This window comes from Ciconia boyciana, chromosome 16 (assembly GCF_034638445.1).
Source record: "Ciconia boyciana chromosome 16, ASM3463844v1, whole genome shotgun sequence".
NCBI lineage: Eukaryota > Metazoa > Chordata > Aves > Ciconiiformes > Ciconiidae > Ciconia > Ciconia boyciana.
In genome coordinates this window covers 14518357-14530228 of record NC_132949.1, presented here as the reverse complement: position 1 = coordinate 14530228, position 11872 = coordinate 14518357, and the positions used below count along the sequence as shown (strand labels likewise).

The window sequence follows — 11872 nt, the reverse complement described above, 5'->3', positions numbered from 1 at the left end:
TGGAGCAGGTGACCTCCAAAGGTCCCTTCCAACCTCAACCATTCTGTGATTTGGTGAAATTTTCTAGCAGTATCTGTGGTAATGAAGCCTCAACCACAGTGGAGACTGATGCAGCTGGGAAGCATTGTTGCCAGCTGGACACACACCATAGACCTGATGGGATTCACCCCAGGGTGCTAGGGGAGTTGGCTGGTATCATTGCAAGGCTGCTCTTGATCATCTTAGAAACGTGTAATAGGTTGACCCTGGCCAGCAGCCAAGCCACACAGCTGCTTGCTCACCTCCTCCCTCCGCGCACTCCTGCAGTGACAGGGGGGAAGACAAGAGGAAAAGCAAAAGTGAGAAAACTCTTGGGTTGAGATAAAAATAGTTTAATAGGTGAAGGAAAGAGGGAAAAAACCCAAGTGATACAAAAGGAATCACTCACCATCTCCCACAGTAAGAATGAGGTCCAGCCAGTCTCTTGAGCAACAGCCAGCCTGGAAGACAACACACACCCCCACCCCCCCAGCTTCTCCTTCCTCTACCCTAGTTTTTATTGCTGAGCATGACACCATACGGTATGCAATATTCCTTTGGCCAGTTTGGGTCAGCTGTCATGGCTGTCTCCTTCCAGTTTCTTGCCCACCCCCAGCCTGCTTGCTGGGTTAGCAGAGTGTGACAAAGAGAAAGCCTCATGCTGTCCAAGCACTGTGCAGCAGTAGACAAAACACTGGTGTGTTATCAATGATGTTTTAGTCACACATCCAAAGCATAGCACCCTGGCTCCTATGAAGAAAATTAACTCCATCCCAGCCAGACTTAGTACACTCCCTTCCCTTGTCAACAAGGGAAGCTTGAGGGGTCAAAGACACCCTGATGCGAATTCTTAGAACAGATGAATCATCTATCTGCTTATGAGAGTTATACAGAGGAATAAACCTCACAGAGGGCTTACACTAAAAATATTATTCCAGACTACCATATACACCCCATTGTAGCCTACCCAGAAGAAACTTGTTTTATAGCTCTACACTTTTTACAGAAGGATGCATGGGAAAGTTAATAGTAACTTCCAGTTAGAGACACTGGAACAGACTGCCCAGAGAAGCTGTGGATGTCCCAAACCCAGGAGTGTTCAAGGGCAGGCTGGATGGGGCTTTGAGCAACCTAATTAGTGAAAGATTTGCAGGAAGTCTGTTAGATTATTCACAATGAATTCTGGGCACTTACAGGACAATGTTCATGGGCATCCTATCTCAGGTTGAGTCACTGCAGGTTGCCATTCTTACCAGTGGCAAAAGAAAAGTGTTTCAGAAGGGTGGTCAGACTTGAGATGGACTGCACTCCATCTATAAAGGCAGCTTTTGGCATGAGCATTCAAATTCACTCATGTCCATTAACTGTGAAATTTAAGCAAGGTGACAAAGTTTAAGACAAACAGGTCCTGGGCATGTGAAAGGGAAAGGTGGCTGGTGCCTTTGGGAATAAAGGCATCCAAATGGAAGGTAGAGTGCGTGATGTTGCTGCCTTTATGGTGGTACCTGCATGTGTAGAGGACTTGCAAGTCTCCTTAGCACAGGAGAGGTGAGCCCTATCACTTCAAAACCTAGAGCAGCGGGACTGTTAGCCCTTTTTTAATCAGACTCCCCACATCTATCCAAAAAGCAGTATCCACTTAATTTTCCTCTTTATACACATCACATCATACTCACGCATGTCATCATACACTTTCCTGTTTTTGTCCTTCAATCATGCACTTGTCAGGAAAGCAATCGGCTAATTACTTTCTCCATGTGCTAAGATACGTTCAAACCTCATTTCGCCATCAGCAGCTGATGATGGAACTCATCACACAGCCTAAGGCCTGTACAATACAGATGTCTTGTAGTCATCCTTTATACTCAGTGAAAATGAAAACAAATTGCTAAGGCATGGTTTCACCATGTCTAAAACAGGTTACCTAAATCATGTCCTAGCAGTTCTTATTCCTCTTTGCTAAGGAGAGTCTAGAAAAGTATATCAGATATAGGCAGCCAGGGAGAAGTTCAGTTGCCTGAACATAAGGGCCATTTTAGACACTTCATGGTGTGAGAGGCATCTGCATGGGACTGGGAGGTATAATACAGGGCCTACAGGAGACCTTCATTGTAATGAAACAGAGCCACAGGCCAGGTCAGATATCACAGGGTCTCACCAGCTTTGTTTTGTGGAATGGTGTTTCTTGTCTTGAAGCAAGCCCTGAGCACAGGGGAATGTAAAAACTGCATGACAGTAAATATATTTATTTTTTCTTTTCTAGTGAAAAATACTTCTTTATGATCACCAGATTTTTCTGTTAGAGAACACATCTATTTGTAAACTTCACTGATCCCAAAATCTATAACTGGGTCATTCTCAGAGAACCCAATCCAGCAAAGTACCAAGCACCTAGCATACTGTATAGATTCCCAGGAAGATTCCAAAACCAGTGATGGTGACGACGAATGACTGAAGGAGGATTGAGAAAGAACGCAAGGAACTGATAAGGAGTGAGTAAAAGTTAATACAGCAACCCTGAAGAGACAACATTGTAAATCTAAGATAAGGGAAGCATCTGCTAACCCACCAGTCGATGAAGCAAACTACCTAAAAGTAACCTATCCTCACCTTAATACAATTATAACATTAAAATACACACTGCTAGGGAAAAGAAACGTAAGTTGGGCTGCCCCCCCAGTTAGCGAGCACATGTAGTTGAATAAAAAGGTAATACAACTTTAAGATGAGTATGTAGCGCAATGAACCAATCAGAATGTAATGTATAACATTACCTTGTTTTGTAAAATTATATAAATGTTGTAACTTTGCAAGGAGGATGTGCTAGATTTGTGGAGTTACCACCTAGCACCCATCTCTGCGCAGACATGAAATAAAGAAATATGTCGGCTCTGTGTGTTTTTCGGGTTCTTGCACACCAGGTAAAGAACCCAGATTTGGGACAACAATGGCATCACTAGGCCAGAGAGCCTGGCTGCAGAGAGCCCTGCTCAAGAAACGTAGCATTTATTCCATCTGGTCTTCTCTTCTCTCAGGGAGCTAGCTTCTGTTGTGTTTCTTCATTTAATCAAGATCTGATCCACCTTTGGAGAGAAGTAGGAAAGAAGAACTGTTAAGTGTACCCCAAATATTGACTACTGCCTGACACCCAAGAGCACTGCACAACTAGAGACAAATACCATTCCTGCTTCACAGCATCATGCTCCTGAGCTTGCCAGACCCCAGCCTTGCTGTCATCCCCATTCCCCAGCTGCTGCTCTCATAGCCCAGAAGCATGATGTGGAAGGCAGTGGGGATCAGAAAGCCTGGTCTAAGCCTTTGTGCTTCCATGAAGGCCCTTCACCAAGGCAATTTCTCCTTGTTCAGAGCACACAAATCCCCTTCAGCACATGCTTAACTACAAGTAATTCAAACCTAACTGTGTTTCAGTCAGAAGAAACAAATGGGCTGCCTATCTTAGCTGCCTCCTCAGCTACAGAGCACAGTGCGAGACCTGTGGTCTTCAGAAAAGCACCTCACTAGACCTAGGAATGATCCAGCTCTCTACAGTCCCTGGTCTCTGCAGGGTCTCCTTCAGCATGAGGACCTTCTTTATAAAACACTCCTTCCACTGAAAGGACACACAATCCACCAAAAACTGCAGCATGAGGATCTCCAAGGGTTTAAGAGATGGAGTCCTAGCTCCTTGGAGGCTGTGAAGGAATAGCCATATAATTCTAACCCCAGATCTTATATCATGAGAAAGCAAAGCAGTAATTCTAACCAGTTCAACTCCTATATCATCAACAACCTTGAGGAAGGGATTGATATCTGACTGGTAATTTTAGAAATGGGATATGATTCTCCAGAGAGGGTAAGTAACAAGGCCTGAAGCAGACAGCTGGACAAAAGCAATGATAGGTATCAGAAAAGTCCATTAGGAATCAAGGGAGAATTAATCTTCTTCATAAGGTACATCTGGCACTTAGCCAGACTGTAGGACTCAGGGCTAGGAAAGAAGATGCCTGCAGGGGCACCCTTTTCACAGACTATTCTTGCTCTCCAAGGAGGGCAGGCAGGGACCATGGGATGACCAGGGACCCAGTGCTGCAAACAAACCTCGCTTACAGCCTTCTCTGAAAGAAGCAGCCACACAGTCCCAGTGACACACCCCACTGCGTACTGCCCACAGGGCAGCTGGAAAAATGCCCCATGGACCCCTATGTCCTCACCGCGGTCCCTGCAGCTGCCAGTCAGGATGTTTCAGCTTCTCATGCAGCAGCAGCATTCCAGAGTCTCCCAGGCTGTTAAAACCAAGGTCCAGGTGTCTCATGCTCAGTTTGGTGCTGAGCACTGTGGCCAGGTACTCGCAGCAGGCGTTGGTGAGCATGCAGATCCTCAGCCTGCAGAAGACATATCGAAAAGAGGTGTGAGGCTCACCATAGCTGTGATGACCAATGCACCCTCCTACCAGGCCCCTGACTGTAAGCTATACCTACCCTACTCCATGCCCCACCCACACGGACTACATGCCAACCACTCTGTCAATGAGGGACCAGCATTGGAGCCATCACCCATTCCCAGTCCACCCTCAGCCAGCCCGTTCTCAGAGATGCACAGTGGAAGGATGAGAGCCAATGGGCACAAGCGACGTAACACAGGAAACTCTAATTAGATTTGAGAAAAGTTTCTTAACCAGGAGTGTGGTCACCAAGGGTCCAGAGAGGCTCCAACCTAAATCATGTTATGATTCTGGGTATGGGCAATACCCTGCTGGTTGACAGCCCTTCTAGCAATGGGTGGAGCCATGGATAGTCTGGAACGTGGAGACACTGCTACAGTCCTTCGAACCCACCCTGCATTCATGATATAAACCCAAGGATGCACTACTCCAACAGAAAACATGGTAACAGTAACTCCACTTTTGCCAATCTAATGCTTACTGCAGGACCTGCTCATTCGTGGCAACATTTCAAATCTCTGACAAAGACCTTCACTAGCTTCTGCCCCGCATCCTTCCGCTGCCCAGCTACTCTCCTGGCTCAGGTGGGAGAGCTGACAAGACTATGTTAATTGCCCAGTTCACCCGTGTGTGTGTTTCAGGATCCACTTCCTCCTGCATTGGCTCCACATATCCTTACATCACCCCTTCAAACTTCCACAGTATCGCTCCCGAATCCCACTATAAAAGTGGGGACCAAAAGTTTAGCAGCAATTTCCTCTGCTTGATGACCTTGAAAAAGTGATATATGGCTTCCCCCGCTTCATCAGTTCTGCCTATCTGATAATGCCCCTCTCTGCTGAGAGGCTTTAGATCTTCCCCACTCTCTTCTCTGGTATAAGCCTTGCCCACCTTTGCCCCTCAGCATGAGCAGATGGGCATCAGGGCATCCTGCAGGTCATCTCAGCTGGCACAGGCTGTCTCTGTGCAGGATCTCAGTCAAGCACATCCAGGGAGCCCTGTGGCAGTTGTCTTTCCTCTTTCAGAGGATCTCAATAAGCAGCTTCCCAAGCACTTTCAGTGCTCAGACTCCTTCCACACCCCCCCTCAGTCCATGCTGACCTTGCCCATTCTGATGAGTGCTGGAGATCGCTTGAGAAAAGGCATGCTTCATGGTTTTTCAGACTGTGATTTCTGGGTGGGAGCTCAGTGCTACTGCTCTCACTTCAGTCATGAAAAATGTTTGGCTGAATCCCATTGCCATAACAAAGGGATCCAGTCTCATTTAAGAAAAAGGGGATATTTGGATAGCAATCTGGAGCTTGCAGACTAAACACAGGGCCAACACACACAGGTAACTGGAGGGCTATGTGAGAAAATCAAAACCCTAAAAAGAGAGCTGAGTGACCCAGCTCATACTGACTCGCAAGCACGGCCGCAGTGAGCTAATGCGGACACTGTGCATGCAGGGAGTCCAGGACTGACTCTCCAGCTCAGTCCCATGGGACTAGTCCCAGAAGAGATCCTTACATTTCAGTTGGTCACACAGAGGCCTCTGCGCTACTGCCAGATATAGAAACACCCCAAAGGGGTGGACATCCCCCTAGGGTGCCACAGATTCACACACTGGAGGGAGGAGTCAGCCCTGACAGAAGAGACCTTTCATGGCAAGGGACGCTCTGCCCTCTTCCACTGCTCGCTCACTTGGGCCTGCGTGCCCGAGTGACCAGAGACCTGGGCCAGAGCAGGAGGTGGCTGGAGGGGCACCTCTTTCACACACTCTTCTTGTTCTCCAGGCATGGCAGGCAGGGAGCAGGGGGTGAGCACGGACCCAGTGCTGAGGATATCTTGGTCTTAGCATCTTCTTTGCAGGTCTTTGCAGGAAGCAGCCAGCCAGCCCCAGTCCCATTGAGTGCTGTGCATAGTGCAGCTGAGGAAAAGCCCCGAGGAGCCCTGTGTCCCTCACCCCAGCGTCTGCAGCTGGCAGGAAGGATGTTTCAGCCCCTCACACAGCAACTGCAATCCATGGTCTCCCAGCTCATTAGCACCAAGGTCCAGCTCCCTCAGGCTCTGGCTGGTGCTGAGCACTGCAGCCAGGTCCCCACAGACAGTGCTGGTGAGCTGACAATGCCACAACCTGCAGAGGACAAAAATGGAGAAGATCCACAGAGTTGTCACAACCACCAGGACAGATGCTCTCACCCACCTGCCCAGCACCAAGCCAATGACCATAAGCTGTGGCCACAAACCCTGCTCACACTCACCACATGCCCACCCCATGGCCAATGAGGGGCCACCACCGCAGCCACCGCCTGCTCCCAGACCACCCCACAGCCTCCTCTCAACCAACGCCCTCCCAGGAAGCACTGAAGGGCCCCTTGGCCCCACAGCTCTGCCCCAGACATGCAGGACATGCCCAGGGGAGGGCTCTCCATGCCTCCACCCGCCAATGCCAGCCAGCCATGGCACCACATAGCCCATCCAGTCCTGCCCACTCAGGACTGGGCCAATTGGAGCAGCAGACACTGATAGCTCAGTGCCACGCCCACTGCCTGTAGGCCTCAGCTGCAGCCGTTTCCTCGCAGGTAACTGGAAGTCTCATTCCCCCAAAGGTGAGCCAAAGGGAAAGCACCCAAAAATATCCAGAGTGTGAACATCACACCCTCCACATCAGCACTTCTGCCCTGTGCATCTGTCCTCGTGGCTCAACGCTATTTACAAAGGTGAATACAGCCTTTCAGTCCACCAAACTTCTCAACTAATTCCCACCAGTTCCTGTCCCTGACCTTCTTCCCCACTGACTGGGTACCCCCAAAGGCTAGAGACAACAAGTGGGAATTTCTCTGAACTCTCTTTTCTCCCCAGACACAGTCACATCAGTGCGCACACGAGTGCTCCCACTGCCCCACAGGGACGTGCACAGCTGGATTTCACCGTCTGCCTCGAGGGTCCCAGTGCCGTGGGACATACCCCACACGACTCAAACATCCACCTGGAGCTCGCTGTGATGAGACAGCGTCTATGCAAGAACCCTGACATTGGGAATGGCAGCTCAGACGGCCATGTGAGTAAAAGGGAATGACTGGAATGGCAGCTGAGTGACCCAGGATGCGTGTTGACACATGGCTGGGGGCACAGTGTGCAAAGGCAGACACTGTGCACCTGGAAGATCAGGACTGACTCTCCAGCTCAGCCCCACTGGAAACGTCAAAAGGATAGCCCTGCCTTTGCACTGGTTGCCCACAAGCCTCTCTACTGCAGTAGAAGAGGGAAGCATGCCCAGAGAGGCTTGCATCCCCCTGGGGTACTACAGAGACCAGGGCTGGGGCAGAAGGGCCGTAGGGCAAGACATCTGTCACAGCTATTATTGCTGTCCTGGCAGGGCAGCCAACAATCACAGGATGAGCAGGGACCCCACCCTGCCCCACCCACAAGCTACACTGAGTGCTACCCATGGGGCAGCTGGGAAAAGCCCCGAGGAGCCCTGTGTCCCTCACCTCAGCGTCTGCAGCTGGCAGGAAGGATGTTTCAGTCCCTCACACAGCAACTGCAATCCATGGTCTCCCAGCTCATTAGCACCAAGGTCCAGCTTCTTCAGGCTCTGGCTGGTGCTGAGCACTGCAGCCAGGTGCCCACAGACAGCACTGGTGAGTTTACAATGCCACAACCTGCAGAGGACAAAAATGGAGAAGATCCACCGAGTTGTCACAACCACCAGGACAGATGCTCTCACCCACCTGCCCAGCACCAAGCCGATGACCATAAGCCATGGCCACAAATCCTGCCCACACTCACCACCCACCCACCCCATGCTCCTGACATCTGGCCACAGGCCACCTTGTCCATTTAGGCCCTTCGGTTTTTGCTCAAGACCTTTCAGGTACTGCCAGCAGCTTTTCAGAACAGGCTGCCTTGGTTATGCTTTGAGAGCTCATACATGTTTTGTTCTGCCATAAGCAAGAAAACCTTCCCTTGGCAGGGCCTTTCCCAGTGCCATGCCTCCTTTTAACTTTGCTCTGATCTAGGGAAAAGCAGCACTTCCCGCCTCAATTCACAGTGAACTGCCCCTCATGTGTTTAAAGAGTGGATAGGGAAATAACCGTCCGTATGGCTTAACAATGAATCCATGAAAAAGGAGCTTTCTCATTTCAACACCAAAACAAAACATTATGCAAATTGCCTGAAAAATCAAAAGAAATGTTGAATGGGGGTCTGAGGTATACAATTGCAGGGAGGAAAAGTGCAGGAGAAAGCACAGCCCCAGCTAGGAGAAAGACAGAGAGCCCACTTCTGTTGCACTACAGAGAGCCCACTGTGGGATAAGGACACCCATGAGAAGTCAGAGATGAGGGGCAAGTACAGGAGAGAGGGGAGAGGGGGCTAGAGCTTTAGAGAAGGAAAAGCTAGAGAAGAAGAAATGTAAGTTCTTGCTTAACTAAGTCTGAAAAGTAGAAGGGAGAGCAAATACCCTGAGCATTGAGGGAACACTGATAGCAGTTGGAAGAAAGAGGCATCCTCAGTAATAATGTTCTCTGGAAAGACAATGTGACCATGAAACATGGCATAATTCCACACAACAGGACAGGCTGGGCCTAAGTAGCTAGAAAGCAGATTAGCTTGGCAAAAGATGACCTAAGGCCTGGTTAACCACCCTTCTGCAAATGTGAAGAGCGATAGGCATTCTGGAAAACAGGTCTGTGGAGACTTTCAGACACTTCTTCAGACCCTCCTTGCATTCAGAATTTAAACCCAAGGATGTAAACTTTTGACAGAGAAAACAGCATCAGTAACTACTACTTCGTCAATCTAATCTTTGCTGCTCATTCCTGGCAGCATTTCAAAGTCTCCAGGCAAAGGCAGATATAAAGATCCCTGCTAATCTCTGCCCTGCACTGTTCTGCTGCCCAGCTGCTCTCCACATGCACAGGTGGGAGAGCAGGCAAGACCATTTTAATAGCCTAGTCCAACTGCACGTGTTTCACGATCCATTTCCTCCTGCATGGCTCCACACATTCTTACTCAACCCTCCCAGCTTCCACAGTATTGCTCCTATGCTCTAGTATAACAGGAGGGACCACAAGCTTAGTACCACTTTCATGTGCACAATGACCTTGGAAAAGCAGGTACCACTCCTTCCGCTTCACAAATTTTGCCCAGCTCCTCCCTCTGATGAGTGCCATTTGCAATATCAAAGTTCCTTGGATAGCCACCCAGGGCTTAAGAGATTAAAAAGGCCCAACAGAGCTGGATGCCAGAGGATTCTGAGGGTAAAAACACACTCTGACTGTGTTACATAAGAAAAAGCTACAATGTAAAGATGGCATTGAAGACATGCACAATACAACTTGACTGACAGTGACCTCGCATATACAGGTGGGTTTGCTGCTAGAATAAACCAGACCACACTGGCTGCAGGCAACAAAGTTGCAACAAAATCATGCAAACTCAACTAATAATTATGCATTAAGCACGCTTGCACAGGGGGTTTGTGTGTACAAATACTCAAAAGTGAATGGTAACAGATGATATCATGGCCAAAGCCAATAGGTTATGTAAAATGTAAAAATGAATATGTAAATAGTCTTAAGATTGCATATAAGGAATCAAGAGTTGTAACATGGGGTCCTACCCATGCTCCCAGCCAAGAGGCATCTTTATTGCTAGCAATAAAAAGGAGTTTTAGCTAGTGCATATTTCTGCTGCCTTCTTTCCAGTACCCACGCACTAACTAGAAGAAAAATGCAACCAAATGCATTTCAGTAACACTGGAAAGGGACCTGAGTGACCCAACAAAGGTCTTGACGACCATGGCCACCCTGTGGTAATGCAGACATTATGCATGCTGGGAGATCAGGACTGACTCTCCAGCTCAGCCCCACTGGAAACGTCAAAAGGATAGCCCTGCCTTTGCACTGGTTGCCCACAAGCCTCTCTACTGCAGTAGAAGAGGGAAGCATGCCCAGAGAGGCTTGCATCCCCCTGGGGTACTACAGAGACCAGGGCTGGGGCAGAAGGGCCGTAGGGCAAGACATCTGTCACAGCTATTATTGCTGTCCTGGCAGGGCAGGCAACAAGCACAGGATGAGCAGGGACCCCACCCTGCCCCACCCACAAGCTACACTGAGTGCTACCCATGGGGCAGCTGGGAAAAGCCCCGAGGAGCCCTGTGTCCCTCACCCCAGCGTCTGCAGCTGGCAGGAAGGATGTTTCAGCCCCTCACACAGCAACTGCAATCCATGGTCTCCCAGCTCATTAGCACCAAGGTCCAGCTCCCTCAGGCTCTGGCTGGTGCTGAGCACTGCAGCCAGGTCCCCACAGACAGCGCTGGTGAGCTGACAATGCCACAACCTGCAGAGGACAAAAATGGAGAAGATCCACCGAGTTGTCACAACCACCAGGACAGATGCTCTCACCCACCCGCCCAGCACCAAGCCAATGACCATAAGCCATGGCCACAAACCCTGCTCACACTCACCACATGCCCACCCCACGACCAATGAGGGACCACCACTGCAGCCACCGCCTGCTCCCAGCCCACCCCACAGCCTCCCCTCAACCAACCCCCTCCCAGGAGGCACTGAAGGGCCCCTTGGCCCCACAGCTCTGCCCCAGACATGCAGGACCCGCCCAGGGGAGGGGTCTCCATGGCTCCACCCTCTCCACCCACCAATGCCAGCCAGCCATGGCACCACATAGCCCATCCAGTCCCACCCACTTGATGCTGGACCAATCAAGGCAGCAGTGATGAAGCAAGGATCATCTGGCCCTCAGACTGTTATTTTCTACTGCTTTTCCTTGTGATCACCAATTGTACAGACAGGGGTGAACTCAAAAGTATCAAACATGACTCTGCGGGCAATAGTCAGGGGCATGGAAGCCCAGGTGATCTTCTCCTTGATCCTTTAGTGAGGGGGAAGGATTGAGGAGGTGTGGAGGAATCCCATGGGTCAACAATGGGTTGCAAAACTGGAGTTGACAACAGTGTTTCAGTTTTTATGATCATGGGATCATCTTTGAGAACTGAAAAGAGATGTGATCCAGTTGCCTAAGTGGGAAAAAACCATTCTTGCCAACAGGCTGGTCAAGGACAGCTTTAAACTAGGAACAATTGTGAACGGACAGGATGATTAAAAAAAAAAAATCAAGTGAGGAAGTGCTGGACAAGGTTGGCAAGCAAAGTATTTGGGATGAAGTAAACTCAGAGGCCTCCTAATCAAGAAAACAGGGCTGAGGGAAGCCCACCCCAAGCGTATCCACATACATAAGGAATTGCCTACAAGGCACAACTATGGGGAAAGCTCTCAAATCCTTTCTTGGAAATCAGCATGGCTGGGTGGGTCTCTGAAGTGCATGTACACTAATGCATGACCACAGGGAACAAACAAGATTAATTAGCTATATGTGTACAGTAGCTGGTCTATGATCTCACTGGAG

General features: G+C 49.5%; 1 protein-coding gene across 4 annotated transcripts in view; it reads right to left on the bottom strand.

The window, feature by feature from the left end:
* Positions 1 to 2312: 2312 nt before the first annotated feature.
* The window catches only part of LOC140660267 (NACHT, LRR and PYD domains-containing protein 12-like), a 28622-nt gene continuing 19062 nt past the window's right edge, over positions 2313 to 11872 (bottom strand). For all 4 annotated transcript variants that reach the window (XM_072880959.1, XM_072880965.1, XM_072880960.1 and 1 more), the window contains 5 exons: positions 10616 to 10786; positions 7936 to 8106; positions 6405 to 6575; positions 4230 to 4400; positions 2313 to 3101 (listed from right to left, as the gene is read on the bottom strand). In XM_072880959.1, coding sequence (XP_072737060.1) covers positions 3086 to 3101; positions 4230 to 4400; positions 6405 to 6575; positions 7936 to 8106; positions 10616 to 10786 — 700 coding nt within the window. In that variant the 3' untranslated portion in view covers positions 2313 to 3085. The remainder of the gene's footprint in view (positions 3102 to 4229; positions 4401 to 6404; positions 6576 to 7935; positions 8107 to 10615; positions 10787 to 11872) is intronic.